This window comes from Dama dama, chromosome 19 (genome assembly GCF_033118175.1).
Source record: "Dama dama isolate Ldn47 chromosome 19, ASM3311817v1, whole genome shotgun sequence".
Lineage (NCBI taxonomy): Eukaryota > Metazoa > Chordata > Mammalia > Artiodactyla > Cervidae > Dama > Dama dama.
In genome coordinates, this window is record NC_083699.1 from 3,092,474 (window position 1) to 3,116,846 (window position 24,373).

The window sequence follows — 24,373 nt, forward strand, 5'->3', positions numbered from 1 at the left end:
TAAATAGAGATAAACAATTATCAAATCATTGTGACAGAAAACAATATTCCAAATTAGAAAAAGAATTCACTGACAAATTGCTGGATACACTTAAATTCAAATTTAAAAATTTAAGTGGTCTAATTATAAAAATATCCCTAAATTATTATCTAAAGGAAGTTGAACCTTCCTTTTTTTGGCAAAATATTAAAAAGCAATTTTCTTTTGTGGTGACAAGAGAGGCAGAACAGCAGCATCACCCTCTGAGAGGTAACGCCCAGGGCCCGCCCTCCACACCTGGACATGAGGACCAGGCAGCCCAGAGGACCAGAGGACAGGGGTCCCCGTGCTAGCTCAGCTGTGATCACGGCTGGGAGGATAGCTCGGTGCTCAAGTTTCTCCACCTGTGCAGTGATGATGTGGCAAATTTCACATCTGAAGAAACCTATCAACTCCTGAAACAGAGATCCTTAATCTGGAGGTAGAGCCCACAGAAGGAATTCAGGGCACTCCCACCAGTTCCTGAAATTATATGCTAAATTATATGGATAGGTATGCATGTGAATGGTTCTGAAAAGGGGGTCTAGAGCAGCACTGTCCAACTGGACTGTTGTGCAACCACATATGTCATATTCAATTTTCCAGTAGCCACACTTACGTAACAAGATATAGGTGAAATTAATTTTAATAAAATATTTTACTTAAAAAACTTCCCATTTATTTCATATATATTTGGAAAGAAAAAAAGAGAAGAGTATAAAGCCTAAAACTTAGAACACTTTAGAAACCTGAAGCAATTTCTTAAATTCAACTTCTGAAAATCTCTGAGTATCAACACACTTACGCCATAGTCATGAGTTAAAATATTGTATGTAGTCAAAACAATATCCTGTTTTGAAAGCAAGGTTGGGTCTCTAACACGATCAGGACCATAATAAACATAAAAATTCAAGTGCACATCTGATTTTATGTGTTGTCCAAACTGGTCCTAAAAGAAAATAAGAAATATTTTAATAATGAGAAGATCAGTATCAGGTTTAGTATGTATATAAAATGTACTGTCTTGGCAGTTTCACAAGTCAAAACTACTAAAATCCCATAAAAACAAGTTTCATGCAATCTAAACTAAAATAACAATAATACTAATATTTTATTGTCAGAGAAACTGACATATTTACAGTAATAATAAATTATATAAATTTTGCCTGGCCCTACCAGTGCGCAGCTGCATCATCTTTAGAAGTTAAAAAGCAACCAAGCTCTTCTAAGATAGTAATTAGGTTTTTTTAAATTTAGTATTCTAAAAAAAGGATCTTTAATGATTCTAGTTAGTGACTCAATATTTTAAAAATTAAACCATAAAAGAGCAGTAAGCAATATTTTCATGAATGTAGGTAGAGTTTCAAGCACAGTATCCACTTTCATTCATTTATTATAAGACTACTATTTGTCAGGTATAAACTAGAAAGATGGTACAGCTAAAGAAAAAAATAAGACCAGGTTGCTGCCCTCCTTGACAATATGATCAGTTTTGAAAACTTAAGAGTTCTTTGTTTGGGTTTTTTTAACTTAAAAAAACAACAGAGCTGAGAGATGCTGAGCAGAAAACAAAAATACAAAGGATGAGAAAGAGAGAGAGAAGACATTAAGGAGACACAGCTGGGAAACGTCAGGTGAAAACTGATGAGGACGAAGACCTAAACCAGAACGGCAAAAGTAAGCCCAGAAAGGGAAGGACTGATGTGCACATGGGCTGATGGGGACTCGAGAACTAATTAAATACGGAATATGAAGGCAAGGGAGAAAACAAAAGAAGACTCCGAAACTTAAAAAACCACTAGAACTGTGTGATAATGATACAGAGAAGTTTTAAAAAATAAGGAAAAACAGGCATAAAGATGAGAAAGAGGTAATGAGTATTACTATTTTAGACGTTTTAAAATTTTGGTCACCTTAAAATATCTAACTGGAGAAATACACCACAAAAATTTAAATACTGGCCTATAATGCAAGTATAGATATAGTCTTCAAAGTTATCTGTATCAGTACATGAAACCACTGGAATAAATAAGATTCTCTAAGGAGAACAAATACAATGATAAAAGTAGGTTTAAGGGAAAGAGTCTACAGAGAGCAATATTTAAAGAGCAAAGCTTATGCTTCTATTGGGAGACAAGACATGAAGTCTGAGGTACAATTTAAAATATTCCAGCAAAGAAAAATATAAAGCAAAAGTGTTGAACTTTTGATTCTTGAATATAGAGGACTAATACGAAAGAGGAGAATGAAAGAGTTGGCTTAAAGCTCAACATTCAGAAAACTAAGATCACGGCATCCGGTCCCATCACTTCATGGCACATACACGGGGAAACAGCGGCAGACTTTATTTTTTCGGGCTCCAAAATCATTGCAGATGGTGATTGCAACCGCTTACTCCTTGGAAGGGAAGTTATGACCAACCTAGACAGCATATTGGAAAGCAGAGACATTACTTGGCCAACAAAGGTCCATCTAGTAAGGCTATGGTTTTTCCAGTGGTGATGTATGGATGTGAGAGTTGGCCTATGAAGAAAGCTGAGTGCTAAAGAATTGATGCTTTTGAACTGTGGTGTTGGAGAAGACTCTTGAGAGTCCCTTGGACAGCAAGGAGATCCAACCAGTCCATCCTAAAGGAGATCAGTCCTGGGTGTTCATTGGAAGGACTAATGTTGAAACTGAAACTCCAATACTTTGGCCACCTCATGCAAAGAGTTGACTCACTGGAAAAGACCCTGATGCTGGGAGGGATTGAGGTCAGGAGGAGAAGGGGACGACAGAGGATGAGATGGTTGGATGGCATCACCAACTCAGTGGCCATGAGTTTGGGTAAACTCCGGCAGGGAGTTTGTGATGGACAGGGAGGCCTGGCATGCTGTGATTCATGGGGTCACAAAGAGTCGGACACAACTGAGTGACTGAACTGAACTGAACTGAACTGAACTGAACATGGATCTCATTACAAATTTTCATAATACCAAAAAAAAAAAGCTTAGGAGAAAAAAGGCAGACTACATGTAATGTACGGAAGAGGTGGAGAAAAACAACGGTCACTGAGACAGCAAACAAAACCTTGAGTGGAGGACCAAAGAATATCAAAGTTCCAAGAACAAATACAAGATTAATTTTTTAATTTGTAATTTATGCTCATTCCCTTTATTTATCAAAAGGGTTAAAGACGATTTACAAAATAACAGGTAACAAAAAGTAATAAAAGGAAAACAAAGTCAGCGCAGGGGAAAAGAAAAAGGGAATTCATTGGACATGGCAACAATGAAGTCCTGGATGAGAGTTCAGAGAGTTTGTAAGGAAGATGGGAGCAAAACCCAGACTTACTGTGGCCTAAGGAGAGAATGAAATCTGAAACAGCAAAGGTAAAAATACAAAGAAGATAAAACATGAAACGTTAAAGGTGAAAATGCAGAGAATTTTATCAAGAAATCTGGTGGAAAAGGAAAGGAGAAAGAGAACAGTATGAGAAAAGTCAATCAATGCGTTAGCCTTGAAATGGAACGGATAATATTTGTGGAAAGATTAGATCTGACATAAAAGAAAATTACCTCTTTTGGTAAAAGAGCACCTATAGTAGTGAGTTTCTAGTCACTGTGGTAGGTTGTATGTGTGTGTCTGTCTGCGTGAATGAAATAGCAGTTACTACTTAATTTTCCACTGGGAGGACAGGTAACCTGAATACCCCCCAAAAAATTATGTGATGTATGTGGGACTGGTATCTTACTCCTCTAACTGGATTCTTTCCCACATTTGAAGACAAAGACGGGAAGGAAAGGTTACTTCTAGCCTGCTTATTACAGTACTGTACAGTTATGTCACTGGGAGGCTTGGAAGACAGCAACTTGCAGAGATTGCAAAATTCTAATTCTTATCCCTATATGCTCAACCATCATTCCTTTAAAAATGAGACATCATTAAATGTGAGACATAATCAAGAGAAAGTATTTGAAAATCAAAAGGATCTGAGACATTTCATGAAAGAGCCAATGGAGAGAGACTGGACAACCAGGCCAAGAGGAAAAATAACAGACAAAATGCAAAAGCAGAAAGAGATGGAATCTAATGTATAGACTAACGTACTGATCTTACACTGAGCAGGAACTCTGCCACGCCTGAGATAAAAGGAGGCAAACTGAGGACAGATGCAGATAACCTTGCAGGTGGCAAGAATGGAAGCTCAAATTCAGTGGTCTTTATGTTCACAATGCTTCCAACAGTCATTATTTCATTAGAACATGCAGCTTGAAATAGAATCAAGCTGCTCCTACACAAAAAGAGGCTCCATTCCAATGTAATGGTTTACAACAGAAAAGCAATCTCAAAGGAAAAAAAAAAGACTATATTTTCTAGCGAGTAGCACTCCAGTACTCTTGCCTGGAAAATCCCATGGATAGAGGAGCCTGGTTGGCTGCAGTCCATGGGGTCGCGAAGAGTCTCGGACATGGCTGAGCGACTTCACTTTCACTTTTCACTTTCATGCATTGGAGAAGGAAATGGCAACCCACTCCAGTGTTCTTGCCTGGAGAATCCCAGGGGCGGGGGAGCCTGGTGGGCTGCCGTCTACGGGGTCGCACAGAGTCGGACACGACTGAAGTGCAGCAGCAGCAGCAGCCTTAAAAGTACAGGCTCTAGAGTCAGAATGTTGGACACTATCTCCTTGCTCCATCATTTATTGGCTGGATGACCTTAGGCAAGTTATTTAATTCTTCTGTGTTTTAATTCAGTCACTTGGAAAATGAGAATACTAGTTGTGAGGATTCATTGAGAAAATCTATGAAAAGAGTTTAGGAAAAACTGAGCACGTAAGCGCTCATTAAATGTTTGTAATAAACTGTTATAAAAACAAGTTATCATTAGTGGTGTGCTTAAAAAAGAGATGTCAACAGTTCATAAATATGATGTGGTCTTAAATTATATACCTTTCCTACTTCAGGGGACAGAAAGGAAAGAGGCAGAAGTACAAGTCAAATCTTACAACAACAACTGACAATGTTTCTTTCTCTACATTTTCAGAAAAAAATTATTTCAATTCAGTAAAAATGACCGCAAGTCAATTAACAATTATTTGAATTTAACTATTAAGTGCTGAGCAACCATATTTCTCCCAAAAAATGACTCTCTTTATAGTGTAAGACAAATATAAATTATAATTTTAAAGGGTTGTGAAGATTTACCATCCAGTTGCTTAACACAGAAAGTGGACAGATGATCAGTGTTGTTCTTGGTTTATCTTCAACATCAGTTTTCTTTGAACTCTCCACTGCAGATGCTCCTGAAAGAATGAATCAGCGACACACCTTTCAGCAGTGTTATTTTTTCTCAAACATACATGAAGTCAATAAAGATATGTCAAAAATAAGCCTCTATGAAGAGAAATTAGGAATAATTAAAAAGAAACAAAAAAACTTCTGTTTCTAGCCATAACGAAGTAACAGGAACTAGATTTTACCTTGCCACTTTATACAACTAAAAATCTGAATAGTGATTGTTTATGGGAAATGTAGAGGATGACTGACTGAGAAAGGGTATACGGAGGAAGTCTGGAACATCTCCTAATACTTGTTAGGTTATTCACAGTTATTAAAATTTGTTTTATACAGTTTTCTGAATTTGTACTATAGTTAATGTGGTATCAGACTCCAAGATGGGCCCAAATGGTATCTAATTCCCTGAAGTCACAATCTTGTATAGCCCCCTTCCACATTCAACTAGAGTTGGTGGATATGATCCCCTGGAGAAGGAAATGCCAACGCACTCCAGTGTTCTTGCCTGGAGAATCCCATGGACAGAGGAGCCTGGTGTGCTACAGTCCATGGGGTCGCAGAGAGTCGGACACAACTTAGCGACTAAATAGCAACATGACCAACAGGATGTGGTAGAAATGATCGTGTATCACTTCTGAGATTGTTATGAAAGACACAACTTCTAACTCAGATGCTCTCTCCCTCTGTCTAGTCAGCCCCTCTCTCTGATCACTCTCTCTGCGAGAGGCCAGCTGCCACGTGAGGACACTCAGGACAGCCTATGGAAGGACACACTACAGTTTTACTTTCCACTTCCCTACTGGACAGTACTGACATTTTTTCTAATATGTTGCTAAAATAATGTGATAAAACTATTTTCTCACATCTCGTAGTAGGTATCAAGAGTTCTAAGTCATGTATCTTTGGGTTCATTGTACAGCTTACTTTGTTCTCCAAGGTAATTTACACTTCCATACACTGTGTTCCTGTTCCTTGCCTATAAACTGTGAGATTTTTTGGGGGGGGTGGGGGCAGGCTGTGCCCACAGCTTCTGGGATCTTGGTTTCCTGACCAGGGATCTAATCCTTGCTATCTGCATTAGCAGCACAGAGTCTTAACCACTGAACTGCCAGAGAAGCCCCACATTTCTTAAAATTTCTAAAGTCAGGGTCAACAGTAATCTAAGAAGTATTTTCTATTTCTAATTTTCTGATTTTAGACAAAACTTAACTCTTTCTCATCTTTCTCTGCTAGTTCAAATATCACCTTCTTAAACAGGTTGTTGTTGTTTAGTCGCTCAATTGTGTCCAACTCTTTGCGACCCTAGGGACTGCAGCACGCCAGGCTTCCCTGTCCTTTACCATCTCCCAGAGTTTGCTCAAACTCATGTCCTTTGAGTCGGCGATGCCATCCAACCATCTTGTCCTCGCTCATCCCCTTTCCCTCCTGCCTTCAATCTTTCCCAGCATCAGAGTCTTTTCTAATAAGTCAGCTCTTTCCATCAGGTGGTCAAAATAGTGGAGTTTCAACTTCAGCATCAGTCCTTCCAATGAATATTCAGGACTGATTTCCTTTAGGATTAACTGGTTGGATCTCCCTGCAGTCCAAGGGACTCTCAAGAGTCTTCTCCAACACCACAATTTGAAAGCGTCAATTCTTCAGTGCTCCGCCTTCCTTATGGACCAACTCTCATATCCTGTACATGACAACTGGAAAAACCATAGCTTTAACTAGATGGACCTTTATTGGCAAAGTAATATCTCTAATTTTTAATACACTGTATAGGTTTGTCACAGCTTTTCATCCAAGGAGCAACTGTCTTTTAATTTCATGGCTGCAGTCACCATGTGCAGTGATTTTGGAGCCAAGAAAATAGTCTGTCACTGTTTCCATTATTTCCCCATCTATTTCCCATGAAGTGATGGGACCAGATGCCATGATTTTTGTTTTTTGAATGCTGAGTTTTAAGTCAGCTTTTTCATTCTTCTCTTTCACCTTCATCAAAAGGGTCTTTAGTTCCTCTTCGCTTTCTGCCATAAAGGTGGTATCATCTGCATATCTGAGCTTATTGATACTTCTCCAGAAATCTTGATTCCAGTTTGTGCTTCATGCAGCCTGGCATTTCACAGGATGTAATCTGCATATAAGTTAAATAAGCAGGGTGATAATATACAGCCGTGATGTACTCCTTTCACAATTTTTAACCAGGAACCTTAGGTCAGTATTTATTTCACTGTTTTCCTTTATTTTCTTCATGTTTGCTGCTCACTAAGTCACTTCAGACATGTCTGACTCTTTGCCATCCTATGGACTGTAGCCCACCAGGTTCCTCTGTCCATGGGATTCTCTTAAGTAAGAATAATGGAGTGGGTGGCCATGCATCCCTCCAGGGGATCTTCCTGACCAAGGGATCAAACCAGAGTCTCTTGTGTCTCCTGCATTGTAGGTGGATTCTTTACTGACTGAACTACCAGGGAAGGTCCATTTTTAAAGTCCTTATTGAATCTGTTAAAATAATGATTATGCTTTACATTTTGGGTTTTTTGGCCCCAAAATATGTAGGATCTTAGCTCCCTGACTAGGGATTGACCTGAACCCCCTGAGTTGGAAGGCAAAGTCTTAACCACTGCCCAGTAGGAAAGTCCCATTCTATGTCTTTTGACTGGAACATCTGGTCCATAATTACTGATATATATCTATCTTCTTATTGCCATTTTGGTAGTTGTTTTGGATTTCCTTTTGTAGGTCTTTTTTCCCCTTCTTTTGTTATCTTATTATTTGATGACTAGCTTTAGTGTTATACTTGCACTCCTTCTTCTTTTTTGTATGTATATTTTTTATAGATTTTGGTTTGCAGTTACCATAAGGTTTTGTACCTAAAGGAAATAAGTCCTGAATATTCATTGGAAGGACTGATGCTGAAGTTGAAGCCCCAACACTTTGGCCACCTGATGCAAAGGACTGACTCACTTGAAAAGACCCTGATGCTGGGAAAGATTGAAGGCAGGAGGAGAAGGGGATGACAGAGGATGAGATAGTTGGAAGGCATCACCGACTCACTGGACGTGAGTCTGAGTAAGCTCTGGGAGTTGGTGATGGACAGGGAAGACTGGCATGCTGCAGTTCATGGGTCACAAAGAGTCAGACACAACTGAGTGACTGAACTGAACTAATGAGGTTTTTGTACAACAGTCTCTATACATACATGATTATTTTAAGTTGCTGACTCTTAATTTCAAATGCATTTTAAAAACTCCCTTATGATTACTATTTTTGAGATATTTTACATCTAATTGTCTTGTGTATTCCTTAACTGCTTATTGTGGACATAGATGATTTTACTACTTTTGTCTTTTAACCTCCGTACTAGCTTTGTATGAGGATATTTTCTACTTTAACTGTATGTGTGCCCTTTACAGGTGAGTTTTTTCTTTCTGTGATTTTGTTGCTAGTTGTGGCCTTTCCTTTTTTGCCTAGAGAAGTTCCTTTAACAATCGTAAACCTGGTCTGGTAGTACTGAACTCGTTCATCTTTTGCTTGTTTATAAAGCTTTTGATTTCTCCATCAAATCTTCAGGAGACTCTTGCTAGGTAGAGTATTCTTGGTTGTAGGCTGTTCCCTTTCATTACTTCCCATTTATCAAGCCACTCCCTTCTGGCCTGCAGAGTTTCTGCTGAAAAATCAACTGATATCCTTAAGGGAGTTCCCTTGTATGTTATTTGCTGCTTTTCCCTTGCTGCATTAAGTATTTACTCTTTATCTTAAATTTTGCCATTTTAATTACAATGTGTCTTAGCATGTTCCTCCCTGGATTCATCCTGTATGGAACTCAGTTGTTCCTCAATTTGGGTGACTGTTTCCCAGGTTAGTGAAGTTTTCACAGCTATTACGTCTTAGGCTTTTTCTTTTCCTCTTCTCCTTCTGGGACTCCTATAATGCAAATATTAGTGAGATTGGTGCTTTCCCAGAACTTTCTTAAAGTGTCCTCATTTCTTTTCATTCATTTTTTTCTTTTAATTATTTTTAATTGCAGGATAACTGCTTTACAATAGTATGCTGGTTTCTGCCACAGATCAACATGAACCAACCACAGGTATACATATGCTCCCTCCCTCTTGCACTGCCCCCCCACCCCACCCCACCCCTCTGGGTTGTCTCAGCAAACCAGAATTGAGCTCCCTGTGTCATACGGCAAACCCCCACCAGCCATCTGACTGTACACAGGGCAACGCGCACGCTTAAGGGTCAGGGTACGTACACAGGGCAACGCGCACGCTTAAGGGTCAGGGTACGTACACAGGGCAACGCGCACGCTTAAGGGTCAGGGTACGTACACAGGGCAACGCGCACGCTTAAGGGTCAGGGTACGTACACAGGGCGATGCAGATGCTTCAGTGCTGCTCTCTCAGTGCCCCACCCTCTCCTCCTCGCACTGCGCCCACACGTCTGCTCTCTCTGTCTGCGTCTACACTGCTGTCCTGTAAACAGGTTCATTTTTCTTTTTCTGTTTAGCAGCAGTGATTGTTACAGAGCTGGAGGAATCATGCTCTCTAACTTCAAACTATACCACAAAGCTACAGTAAGCAAAACAGTATGGCTGTGGCACATAGAACAATGGAACAGTACAGAGCTCAGAAATAAACTGACACACGTATCATCAATTAACCTACAACAAAAAAGATAAGACTACACAATGGAAAACAGCCTCTTCAATAAGTGGTGATTTGAAAACTGGACAGCTACATGTAAAAAAATGAAAGTAGAACATTCTCTAACACCACATATGAAAATAAACTCAAAATAGACTGAAGACCTAAATGTAAGGCCAGATATTATAAAAATCCTACAGGAAAACAGAACACTCTTTGATACGAATCACTGCAATACTTTTTGGATCCATCTCCTAAAGAAAATAAAAGCAAAGATAAACAAATGGGACCTAATTAAACTTAAAATCTTTTACACAGCAAAGGAAACCACTGACAAAACAAATAAGCTAAATGGGCGGCCTACTAAATGGGAGGATATATTTGCAAATAATATGACTAATAAGGGATTAATATACAACATATACAATCAGCTCATATAACTCAACATCAAAAACACAAACAACCCAATTAAAAATTGGCAGAAGACCTGAATAGACATTGTTCCAGAGAGGAAATGTAGATGGCCAACAGGCACATGAAAATATGCTCAACATCAATGCAAATCAAAACCACAATGAGTTATCAAATACCTCATACCTATCAGAACAGCTATCATCAAAAAGAATATAAATAACAAATGTTAGTGAAGCTGTAGAGAAAATGGAACCCTCATATACTATTAGTGGAAATAAAAATTAGTACAGCAACTATGAAAGACAGTAAGGTAGTTTCTCAAGGAACCACATGACCCAGCAATTCTACACTTGGGTATATACAAAAAGATAAAAACACTAATTCTAAAACAACACACTCACTCCAATGTTCCCAGCAGCATTACTTATAACTGCCAAGATATAGAGCAACCTAAGTGTCCATCAGCAGATGAATGGAAATAAAAGATGTCTCACACACACACACACACACTTGAATATTACTCAGCCATTAAAAAAGAATGAAATTTGGTGAATTCACTGGTGGTCCAGTGGTTAGAACTCAGCACTTTCACTGCTAAGGCCCACATTCAATCCCGAGTCTGGGAACTAAGATTTCACAAGCTAACAAAAGGAAAAGTTAAAAACTTTTAAAAAGTTAAAAACAAATAATGGCAGAAAGTGAAGAGGAACTAAAGAGCCTCTTGATAAAGGTGAAACAGAAGAGTGAAAAAGTTCTCTTAAAAACTCAACAATCAAAAATCGAAGATCATGGTATCCGGTCCCATCAGTTCATGGCAAATAGATGGGAAACAACAGAAATAGTGACAGACTATTTTCTTGCACTCCAAAATTACTGCAGATGGTGACTGCAGCCACAAAATTAAGACTCTTGCTCCTTGGAAGAAAACCTATGAAAAACCTAGACAGCATAGTAAAAAAGCAAAGACATCACTTTGCTGACAAAGGTCCATCTAGTCAAAGCTATGGTTTTTCCAGTAGTCATGGACGTGTGTGAGTTGGACCATAAAGAAGGCTGGGCACCAAAGACGGATGCTTTTGAATTGTGGCATTGAAGAAGACACTTGAGAGTTCCTTGGGCAGCAAGGAGATCAAACTAGTCAATCCTAAAGGAAATTAACCCTGAATATTCAATGGAAGGACAAATGCTGAAATTCCAATACTTTGGCCACCTGATGCGAAGAGCCGACTCCTTGGAAAAGACCCTGATGCTGGGAAAGACTGAAGGCATAAGAAGGGAATGACAGAGGATGAGATGGTTGGATGGCATCACCAACTCAATGGACATGAGTTTGGGCAAACTCCAGGAGATAATGAAGGACAGGGAAGCTTGGCATGCTGTGGTCCATGGGGTCTCAAAGAATGGACACAACTGAGTGACTGAACAAAAAAAATAAATAAAGCAAGTAATATTTTCAAAAATGAAATTTTACTATTTGAAACAACATGAATGGACTTGAAGAGCATTATGCTAAATGAAATAAGTCAGAGAAGACAAATATTTTATGATATCACTTACAAGGAGAATCTAGAAAATAAAACACACTAGTGAATATAACAAAAAAGTAGACTCACAGATATAGAGAACTAGTGGTCATCAGTGGGGAGCAGGAATAGGGGAGGGGCAAAGGAGAGGTAGGGAAGTAAGTACAAAATATTAGGTATAAGCTATAAGGATATATTGTACAACAGGGGGAATATAGCCAATATTTTATAATAACTATAAGTGGAGTAGTACCTTTCAAAACTGTATACCTGTAACATATGATACTCTAAAGCAACTACACTTAAATAAAAAATTAATTAAAAACCTTTTAAATTATGTTTACATGTTTATTTCATGTTTCCACCTCATCATTAGACATAAACCCCATGAAAATAGACTTGTCTGCTGCATTTTCAATTATGTAAAATGGAAGATACTAAGGTACAGAGATAAAATAATTTGTTAGATCACCTTAACCACAGTTCAATCTCTTTCCATTTCAAATACTTAGACTCTTAAGCAGTGTCATTTTCCTACGAATTACAAATTATAAAGTAATAATAAATATCACTCACATTTTTAATTGAAAAACAAATTCTTCTCATACCAATAATAAATATTTACAATTCTAAGTAATCCAAATTAAATTAAGTTTTAAAGCTGCCATAAATTGCTCTGTGCCTTTACTGGAAACAATATCTCTGCTACTCAGATGAGTAAGAGACCTCTGTCCATCATATTTTTGACGGAACTAAAACAAATAGAATAGGAAAATACATAAAATTGTACTTTTAAAAATGAGATTATGTATTTTTTTCTCTACTTTTTTCTTGTAATATGATTTTATACTTTTGTCCTTTAAAAATATTTTATTTGAAAAACAGAAAAAATAAACGAAACAAAAGCAGATTTACTTACCCCTTTTCAACATTTTCTTTTTTGTTGCAGGGGTAGATGAAGTAAGTGCACAAGCAAACTCTGCATCCTCTTGAACCTTAGAAGATCCTGCTGAAGTACAAACCACAGAATCATCAAGATAAATGAAAACTAATTCTCTCCTGTACTTAAGGACAGATAACTTTCTAAGGATAGGAAACATAATACCACTTACACACTCTCAAGAGTTTGTATTATTAAATAAATATAAAATAATTTCTAGTAACCAAAACTGCCTCTTTTGACACTGAGCATCTTTCTAGCTCAGAAAAGAAACAGTCATTCAGGATAAATTCAAGCGTCTCCTAAGGAAAAAATCAGAAAGCAGAAGCAGTCAAATGCAGAGTGATTCAGCTCCCAGGCGGAAGGAGAAGACTGTCAATGAAACAGGCATTTAACTTTTCATGAAGATGCTGCCCAATTTTCAGATCAGTCAAATGGTGATGAATTATTTTCCAAATGCAACACAATTTCTTAACTTAGGAATATGATACAATCAGATTAGGAAATAAACAAAGTAAAGTTATGTTTTAAAGACTAAGGAAAAAGTAAAGATACTCAATGTTTGTAAATTTGTATAATGCTAAATAACAGCTGAGCTATATTGACAAAAAGGTAGTCTCACCCTGCTTCTGTTACTACAATTTATACATATACAAAACAGGTTTTATTGAAGTCATTTTATAAGTAGCAGAAAGATTTTCGTTTTGTCTAAAGCTGGTTTAAATATTTTCTCTTAGATTTTCATTTGAAACTATTCTTTCAATTTGCTTCATTCATTTAACACCCTTGGTAAGCTCCATAAATAGTTCAAACGTAAAAAGTAGTCAAGTTTAAGACCTATTACTAAAGAATTCCAAGCTAGACAGATACAAATCAATGAGCCTTCACTTAAATAATCTTTAAGTGTAGATAGGGGATATTGAGATGTATAAACATACCTTTTACTCTGACTTTAGTCTCTGATTGTGTTCTTTTCAGTTTGCCTAAAAACAAAACCAAATATAATGTGGTCACACTAGGAAATTAAAATATAGGACGCAGTATCAGATCAAACTCATTTCATATTACCTTTCATTTTCTGTGGCAATTCACTTGGTTCCACTTCCTCTGAATCACTACTTTCAGTGTACGGTACAGCAGGTTTTCTCCTAAGATTAAGTATACACAATTTTCTTATCAACCCAAAGCAAAATGGGATATAAAATCTATGTTTAATAAATGTAGCACAAATGCTTTTGTCTTACCCTGGCTTACTTTTTGAGAAAATTTCAAGGGAAAAAAATTTTATTTGACAAATGAAAGCCAAACTTGCTAACAGCATTTTGCTTTCATAGCCAGATGCATTTAACTGTACAAAATGCAGTAGCATGATTATTAAAATAAATTTGAGAAAGTAAACAATTCTAGAATAGCAATCTCTTCAACACTTTATTCAGTATTTGGTAATTCAATTAAAACACTTGTATAAAAATAGAACAAAAAAGAAGTGATTCTGATTATCAAAGAAAACCCTCCAATATAAAGTAAGCAGCTAAGAGGCAAAAATACAATTCTGTCATAATGGAAAATTCTTATAAATTCTGTGTAGAAGTAGTACAGTACTATGTTTAAGTGCCTAGAAACAATGGACTGTGGAATGAGACTGCCTAGATTCAAATCTCCATTCCACCATTTATTTGCTATGTGACTTTTGGCAAATTACCTAATATTCTTCTAAGTTTCAGTTCCCTCACTTGGAAATTAGGAATAAAGATACAATTCACTCTGTACGATAAAATGTGTTAGCACATGTAAAGCCTCTAAAATAGTCCCTGCTGCACAGTAAGTATATATTAATTAATAGTCTGTGTGTTGGTAGTTTTTCCCATGTCATCATTATTTCCACACCCTTGAACTTAAATCTGGTCCAGCGGATAGTGCTCTGTTACCCAGACTCATAGTCAGTTCAGAGTTATGTAAGATCTGAGATCTAGATAAAAGGGAAACTGATGAGTCCTGGTTTTATACTCAGCTCAGACAGGTGTTAAAGATAGAAAAATTAACAAAGTCCCAGATTTGAAATCTCTATTTCAAATAGAATAGCTAAGAGGGACTCAGATTTGAGGTCACACCTGCAGGTATCAACGGTGAACAACAAAACACAAAAGCCAAGTATTTAGATCTACCTCAGAGAATAAATAAAATTTATAAACTTAACAACTCAAGTGGAAATCAGAGGGGCATTATGGGCTTTATTCAAATTCTCCTTCCAGTCTACATTAATATAATACTGTCCATAAACAACTTTATCATGTTTTATTTCTACTAAAGGTGAATTGAGAAACAACTCAGATGAGCAAAGAGTGCTTTTGTCAAGTCGTCCAATAAATATACATCAGTTCTCAACTCCTTAAATTTACAAAGAAAACTCTTCTAAAGTCTCAGTGAAAACAAAAAACCCAAGAGTGAGATCTCAGTTCCTATGTAAAAGAAATAGGAAAATGATAGAAAGATAGTGATTATTAAAAATTACCAATTGCTTCTTTTATATAATAATGTTAATTCTTAACCTATAAAATGAGAACAGTCTACCTCCCTAAGTCACAATGATTTTAGCAGTTTCAAATTAAAGAATGTATTTGAAAGAACTATGCTGTGGAGATAATGGTTATATCTTTCTTCTATATGTAAGAAAATAGAGAAAAAGTTTAAACATATTACATGAAATCAAACCATAACAGAGTTTACCTTTTGGGGCGGGAGCTAGGGAATTCTGACTTGGGATATTTATTCTTTCCCTTGACATCTGAAATACCGGGTTCTCCACTACATCTGGATCCTTCCACTTCAAAGAAAAGGATAAAGAGTATTAGTAAACTGTCTCAGACAAGAAGCATCTTTCTTAAAACGTTAGTTCTAGCTCAATAGCTACAGTTTCCTAATCTAGTATTTTCTCACAAAAGTACCTTCAACTTTTTTGTAACCTAGTCATTTCCCCTGTAGTCATCCCGTCAGTCCTTACACTGACTGTATTTCCTGCTATACTAAGGCAGCTGAGAGCTGCTGCAGAAAAAAATAAACAATAAACAAGTGGTATAATAAATGTACACTTTCCAATCTCAGTTGTCAACCTTGCATCACTTAGCAACTCTTCTACCTATCACAGCACCTTCCTACCCACTCACCTGGAATAGCTATACTATCATACAGTGGATCCTCTGCCCAGATTTTAAACTCCTTTTACTCCCAGCAGATGACCTACTTCACTTTATAAAGAAAATCAGATGTCATCTTCTATAAATTAATCAATTTTCCTCTTTTAAAATTTTGTAATTCTCTCAATTAACTATATCTCCTCAGCATCACTTCCTTTCCTTCTAATGCTAACTCATCTACCTGTTTTCTTGATCACATTTCCTCCCAAAGGCCAACAAATTATTCTTTCCATTACATACCAACTTTTTTCCTAAACCCTGCCCCCACCAAGAAGCCCTCATTCTGCCTCTCTCTCCAACTATTTTTCCCCTGTCTCAAACATAGCAAAATTCATCACAGAACACAGATGTTACTTCTATTTCTTCATCTATTAGTCTTTTTATTTTTTTTACTAGTCTTATTTTAAAACATTTTCCATCTTGCTCTGCTCTAACCAATCTTCAGAAATTAATTTTATGAAAGTCACTAACTGCTAAATGCAGCCATGTAACTGCTAAATCCACAGATCCCTTTTCATTTCTGCTCTAATTTGGCTCTAACTTGTCTATCTTAATCTGCTGCTATTCATGCCTATTTATTCATATTCAGTTATTTATTTACATTATAAATACCACAAACTATCCTGAGGTCCCAGAGCAAGATACTCTGTTTTGTTTTGCTGTTAGCTGCCCTTTCCTGGGGCTTTTTTCCTCAACCAAAAATGTTCTTCCTCAGCTTCTTTAATGTGTTACCACCCTATTTCATCACGGAATTTTCATTCATGAAATTTTTCTTGACTACCAGTTTTCACGAGATTCTTTAGAAAAAAAAGATCTGAAATTTTTGTACAGTACTAAAGCCAGAGGTGGAATTACATCATTAAATTGGAAAAATCTACGGGGTCATGTTCAAGCTTAAGGTTTACCTTTGATTAGTCCAGCTGCCTTTTCACTGGTATTGTTTCCTCCAAGTTCCACAGATTCATCGTAAACATTACATTCCTAGAAGAAAAGGCGTATTTCTTACATAGTATTGCTGTCAGTTTTAAGTTAAAAATATACCCTATTTTATACTGCTTTACTTTACACAATAAACACTACTTAAATGGGTACCCTGTTCTGGACCAATGTAAGGAGGTACATTAAGAGGAAAAATGTACAAATTGAAGAAAAAAAATTTTAACAGGTATCTGAAAAAAGAAAACTAGTCTGTGTCAACCTTTTCAAAAGAAATACAAAAGGCAAACTTCAATTATAAATGGCATATTACTGTGAGAAACAGTCACATATGGGATTTACTTCAGAATTAAAAGGAATTCTAACACTAGAAACTTTGAAACCAAGAGAAATTGAGAAATGAGTCAGACACAACTGAGCGACTGAAGTGAAGTGAAGAATTCACTCAGTTCACGCAGGTTCATTCAGTCTCATGAAATTGAACCACATGAACCACAGGACTCAATAGATAACAGATCTACAGTGAAGCTAAGCTGCCACTGACATCCTTTTTTTCTCTGTAATTCCTAAAGTGGGTAGATCTAACAGTCAGGTATCAGAGTGCCTCCTCCCTTGCTCTATCAGGGATTTTCCTGCCAACTCTTTGTTCTTTTCCCTTCCTATTTGTTTCAAAAATGCATCTATGTGAGCACAAGAACTTCTATAAAAGCAAACTTTTATACTTCTCTGTGAAAGTATTTTCAACTGAGTCTACTAGGGCAGGGTTCCTCCAATCTTATCTCTAGACTTGATCTGTATGAAGGAATGACAGATAAAATTGGGTTTAATTAAATTAATCCTTTCAGTTTAAAAAGAAAGATAGGTAATATTGTGAAAGGAAGATCACTACTTTGAATCAAAACCTCACAGTGGTTTCAAGATTGGATAGCAGGAGTACAATGTAATTTTTGCCCAGAATTAAGGCCAATAAAAGCTATTTTATTTTAGTTTTTTAAAAGACAATTTTAAACATTTTATAAAATCCCACGAAAGTTTACATTTCTCTAAAAATGTGGCTGAAAAGAAAATCCATCCCCTTTCAACAGTATGAGTCTAAACAGATTAAAAATCCAAGATATACCATTTTTAGAGATATATAACTAGAAATTAGATAATTAATTCTGAAAAGCATGAGCTCCAAGAAGCAGATGTTAAACATCCTACCCAGTCTTCCTTAGTAATCAGCACAATCACTTATATTAAATAGCATGCAGAAATAATTTAAAAATTTATCTAAGAAATGAAGGATGTCTTTTACATTATTCTTTTCACATTAAATGACTTTGCTCAGCAAGCCTTTTCCTCATGAAGTTAAAAAAAAATGCACATATAAAGTCTAACCAATCAAATATTATGCACCAATCTCATGGAATTTAATAACATTTCACTCTGTAAGTTCGCAATATCCAAATCTATTTGACATAATGAAATTTCTATTGTAGTAAATGCCTGGCTGGAAATCACATTTTCAGTCTCAATTTCAACTAATGTAGCAAACAAAATATCCTAAAGCCTTTCTCCTGCATAACACGTTAAATGCATGGCTGATCTTAAGGGAAAAAAGAATGCCTGTTAAACTGGTAATTAACAATGAAGTTCTAAGTAGCCTTAGTTACTATTTTTCAGTTTTAATAACTAAAATGTAGGGGGGAAAAAGGGAAAAAGCACTGGAATATTCAGGGTAGGGGACTGAATCCTACATGTTAATAACAGTTAAACTCCCAATAAAAGTACAAAGAAGGAAATGCAACTAAGTTTATAAATTAAGAAAATGGAAAATGAATAAATAGCAGCAGGAAACTGATATGCAGCATCTTTGAAAACTAAAAAATCAAAAGAACAGCAGCAGATAAAAGTCCAAAAAAAAAATATTTTGCATATACCTTGTACTTAAATTATTTCCTATTTTAAATTCTTTGGACTTTCAGCTGAAAATGAAGAACAATCATTTCATTCTAATAGCGCTTATTTTCCTTGTAAAATGAATTCTTTATTAATTCTTCACTTCACTTCAGTCACTCAGTTGTGTCCGACTCATTGCGACCCCATGAACCGCAGGACGCCAGGCCTCCGTGTCCATCACCAACTACCAGAGTTTACCCAAACTCATGTCCATTGAGGCAGTGATGCCATCCAACCATCTCATCCTCTGTCGTCCCTTTCTCCTCCTGCCTTCAATCTTTCCCAGCATCAAGGACTTTTCAAATGAGTCAGCTCTTTGCATCAGGTGGCCAAAGTATTGGAGTTTCAGCTTCAACATCAGTCCTTCCAATGAACACCCAGGACTGATCACCTTTAGGATGGACTGGCTGGATCTCCTTGCAGGCCAAGGGACTCTCAAGAGTCTTCTCCAACACCACAGTTCAAAAGCATCAATTTTTCGGAGCTCAGCTTTCTTTATAGTCCAACTCTCACATCCATACATGACCACTGGAAAAACCATAGCCTTGACTAGACGGAACTTTGTTGACAAAGTAATGTCTCTGCTTTTTAATATGCTGTCTAGGTTGGTCATAACTTTCCTTCCAAGGAGTAAGCATCTTTTAATTTCATGGCTGCAATCACCATCTGCAGTGATTTTGGAGCCCCAAAAAATATAGTCAGTCCCTGTTTCCCATCAATTTGCCATGAAGTGATGGGACTAGATGCCATGATCTTAGTTCAGGAAACTAAGAAATGAACAGAAAATGCTGTGCTTTAAGCCAACTTTTTCACTCTCCTCTTTCACTTTCACCAAGAGGCTCTTTAGTTCTTCTTCACTTTCTGCCATAAGGGTGGTGTCATCTGCATATCTGAGGTTATTGATATTTTTCCCGGCAATCTTGACTCCAGCTTGGGCTTCCGCCAGCCCAGCATTTCTCATGATATACTCTGCATATAAGTTAAATAAGCAGGGTGACAATATACAGCCTTGACGTACTCCTTTTCCTATTTGGAGCCAGCCTGTCATTCCATGTCTTGTTCTACACTGTTGCTTCCTGACCTGCGTACAAGTTTCTCAAGAGGCAGTTCAGGTGGTCTGGTATTCCCATTTCTTTTAGAATTTTCCACAGTTTATTGTGATTCACACAGTCAAAGGCTTTGGCGTAGTCAATAAAGCAGAAATAGATGTTTATCTGGAACTGTCTTGCTTTCTCGATGATCCAGCGATATTGGCAATTTGATCTCTGGTTCCTCTGCCTTTTCTCAATCCAGCCTGAACATATGGAAGTTCTCAGTTCACGTATTGCTGAAGCCTGGCTTGGAGAATTTTGAGCATTACTTTATTGGCGTGTGAGATAAGTGCAATTGCCCGGTAGTTTGAGCCTTCTTTGGGATTGCCTTTCTTTGGGATTGGAATGAAAACTGACCTTTTCCAGTCCTGTGGCCACTGCTGAGTTCTCCAAATTTATGGCATACTGAGTGCAGCACTTTCACAGCATCATCTTTCAGGATTTGAAATAGCTCAACTCGAATTCCATCACCTCCACTAGCTTTGTTCGTAGTGATGCTTCCTAAGGCCCACTTGACTTCACATTCCAGGATGTCTGGCTTTAGGTGAGTGATCACACCATCATGATTATCTGGATAGTGAAGATCTTTTCTGTACAGTTCTTCTGTGTATTTTTGCCATCTCTTTTTAATTTTCTGCTTCTGTTAGGTCCTTACCATTTCTGCTCTTTATTGAACCCATCTTTGCATGAAATGTTCCCTTGGTACCTCTAATTTTCTTGAAGAGATCTCTAGTCTTTCCCATTCTATTGTTTTCCTCTATTTCTTTGCACTGATTGCAGAGGAAGGCTTTCTTATCTCACCTTGCTATTCTTTGGAACTCTGCATTCAAATGAGTGTATCTTTCCTTTTCTGCTTCGTTTTTCACTTCCCTTTTCACAGCTATTTGTAAGCCCTCTTCAGACAGCCATTTTGCTTTTTTGCATTTCTTTTTCTTGGGGATTATCTGTCTCCTGTACAGTGTCACGAACCTCCATCCGTAGTTTATCAGGCACTCTATCAGATCTAGTACCTTAAATCTAGCTCTCACTTCCACTGTATAATCATAAGGGATTTGATTTAGGTCATACCTGAATGGTCTAGTGGTTTTCCCCACTTTCTTCAATTTACGTCTGATTTTGGCAATAAGGAATTCATGATCTGAGCCACAGTCAACTCCTGGTCTTGTTTTTTCTGATTATATAGAACTTCTCCATCTTTGGCTGCAAAGAATATAATCAAGCTGATTTCAGTCTTGACCATCTGATGTTCATGTGTAGAGTCTTCTCTTGTGTTGTTGGAAGAGGGTGTTTGCTATGACCAGTGCATTCTCTTGGGAAAACTCTATTAGCCTTTGCCCTGCTTCATTCCATACTCCAAGGCCAAATTTGCCTGTTACTTCAGGTGTTTCTTGACTTCCTACTTTTGCATTCCAGTCCCCTATAAAGAAAAGGACATCTTTTTTGGGTGTTAGTTCTAAAAGGTCTTGTAGGTCTTCATAGAACTGTTCAACTTCAGCATCTTCGGTGTTACTGGTTGGGGCACAGACTTGGATTACCGTGATATTGAATGGTTTGCCTTGGAAACAAACAGATCATTCTGTCGTTTTTGAGACTGCATCCAAGTACTGCATTTCAGACTCTTTTGTTGACTAGGATGGCTACTCTATTTCTTCTAAGGGATTCATGCCCACAGTAGCAGATATAATGGTCATCTGAGTTAAATTCACCCATTCCAGTCCATCTTAGTTTGCTGATTCCTAGAAAGTTGATGTTTACTTTTGCCATCTCCTATTTGATCACTTACAATTTGCCTTGATTCATGGACCTAACATTCCAGGTTCCTATGCAATATTGCTCTTTACGGCATCTGACCTTGCTTTTATCACCAGTCACATCCACAACTGGGTGTTGTTCTTGCTTTGGCTCCACCTCTTCATTCTTTCTGGAGTTATTTCTCCACTGATCTCCAGTAGCATATTGGGCACCTACCGATCTGGGGTGTTCATCTTTCAGTGTCCTATCTTTTTGGCTTTTCATACTGTTCAGAGGTTCTCAAGGCAAGAATACTGAAGTGGTTCTGAATATAAATATATTATGTGTATATATTCTATATCTAAAAACATACATAAGTTAAGTATGAAGAATAGTCACCCATACGCTCATCAATAGGACAGAATTATCACTATTAACATTTTGGCACATGCAGAATGTGTGACTACACTTAACACATATACAAATATGTATTTACAAATGAAGATTCAAATTCTATACAAGATGTTCCTGGCCTCTTTTTTTAACGAAAAAAGATCATGGGGGAGGAGCCAAGATGGCGGAGGAGTAGGACGGGGAGACCACTTTCTCTCCTACAAATTCATCAAAAGAATAACTGAACACAGAGCAAACTTCACAAAACAACTTCTGATCGCTAGCTGAGGTCATCAGGCGCCCAGAAAAGCAGCCCATTGTCTTCGAAAGGAGTGCTGTATAGCTGGAGAAGTCCTGAGACTACAGGAAGAATAAAACTGAAATCCAGAGGCAGGAGACTTAAGCCCAAAACCTGAGAACACCAGAAAACTCCTGACTACATGGAACTTTAAGTAATAAGTGACCGTCCAAAAGCCTCCATACCTACACTGAAACCAACCACCATCCAAGAGTCAATAAGTTTTAGAGCAAGACATACCACGCAAATTCTCCAGCAACGCAGGAACATAGCCCTGAACGTCAACATACAGGCTGCCCAAGGTCACACGTAACACATAGACCCATCTCAAAACTCATTACTGGGCACTCCATTGCTCTCCAAAGAGAAAAAATCAAGTTCCACGCACCAGAACACCGACGAAAGCTTCCCTAGCCAGGAAACCTTGACAAGCCAATCGTCTAACCCCACCCACTGGGTAAAACCTCCACAATAAAAAGGAACCACAGACCTCCAGAATACAGAAAACCCACTCCAGACACAGCACTCTAAACAAGATGAAAAGGCAGAGAAATACCCAACAGGTAAAGGAACATGAAAAATGCCCACCAAGTCAAACAAAAGAGGAGGAGATAGGGAATCTACCTGAAAAAGAATTTAGAATAATGATAATAAAAATGACCCAAAATCTTGAAAACAAAATGGAGTTACAGATAAATAGCCTGGAGACAAAGATTGAAAAGATGCAAGAAATGTTTAATAAAGACCTAGAAAAAATAAAAAAGAGTCAATTAAAAATGAATAATGCAATGAATGAGATCAAAAACACTCCGGAGGGAACCAAGAGTAGAATAACGGAGACAGAAGATAGGATAAGTGAGGTAGAAGATAAAATGGTGGAAATAAATGAAGCAGAGAGGAAAAAAGAAAAAAGGATCAAAAGAAATGAGGACAACCTCAGGGACCTCTGGGACAATGTGAAACGCCCCAACATTCGAATCATAGGAGTCCCAGAAGAAGAAGACAAAAAGAAAGGCCATGAGAAAATACTCGAGGAGAAAATAGCTGAAAACTTCCCTAAAATGGGGAAGGAAATAGCCACCCAAGTCCAAGAAACCCAGAGAGTCCCAAACAGGATAAACCCAAGGTGAAACACCCCAAGACACACATTAATCAAATTAACAAAGATCAAACACAAAGAACAAATATTAAAAGCAGCAAGGGAGAAACAACAAATAACACACAAAGGGATTCCCATAAGGATAACAGCTGATCTATCAATAGAAACCCTCCAGGCCAGAAGGGAATGGCAGGACATACTGAAAGTAATGAAAGAGAATAACCTACAACCTAGATTACTGTACCCAGCAAGGATCTCATTCAGATATGAAGGAGAATTCAAAAGCTTTACAGACAAGCAAAAGCTGAGAGAATTCAGCACCACCAAACCAGCTCTTCAACAAATGCTAAAGGATATTCTCTAGACAGGAAATGCAGAAAGGTTGTATAAACATGAACGCAAAACAACAAAGTAAATGGCAACGGGACCACACCTATCAATAATTACCTTAAATGTAAATGGGTTGAATGCCCCAACCAAAAGACAAAGATTGGCTGAATGGATACAAAAACAAGACCCCTATATATGCTGTCTACAAGAGACCCACCTCAAAACAAGAGACACATACAGACTAAAAGTGAAGGGCTGGAAAAAAATATTTCACACAAACGGAGACCAAAAGAAAGCAGGAGTCGCAATACTCATATCAGATAAAATAGACTTTCAAATAAAGGATGTGAAAAGAGACAAAGACGGACACTACATAATGATCAAAGGATCAATCCAAGAAGACAATATAACAATTATAAATATATATGCACCCAACATAGGAGCACCGCAATATGTGCGGCAAACGCAAACGAATATGAAAGAGGAAATTAATAGTAACACAATAATAGTGGGAGACTTTAATACCCCACTCACAACTATGGATAGATCAACTAAACAGAAAAT

General features: G+C 37.4%; 1 protein-coding gene across 2 annotated transcripts in view; it reads right to left on the minus strand.

Annotated features, from left to right (window-relative positions):
- Positions 1-24,373, minus strand: part of HLTF (helicase like transcription factor) — a 64,892-nt gene that overhangs the window by 17,769 nt on the left and 22,750 nt on the right. The window contains exons 9-15 of one of the 2 annotated variants that reach the window (XM_061168077.1): positions 16,896-16,971; positions 15,524-15,620; positions 13,865-13,944; positions 13,735-13,779; positions 12,776-12,862; positions 5,202-5,299; positions 824-967 (exon numbers count right to left, since the gene is read on the minus strand). In XM_061168077.1, the coding sequence (XP_061024060.1) occupies positions 824-967; positions 5,202-5,299; positions 12,776-12,862; positions 13,735-13,779; positions 13,865-13,944; positions 15,524-15,620; positions 16,896-16,971 (627 nt within the window). Of the gene's footprint in view, positions 1-823; positions 968-5,201; positions 5,300-12,775; positions 12,866-13,734; positions 13,780-13,864; positions 13,945-15,523; positions 15,621-16,895; positions 16,972-24,373 lie in introns of both variants that reach the window. The other variant, XM_061168075.1, reaches the window with a different exon arrangement.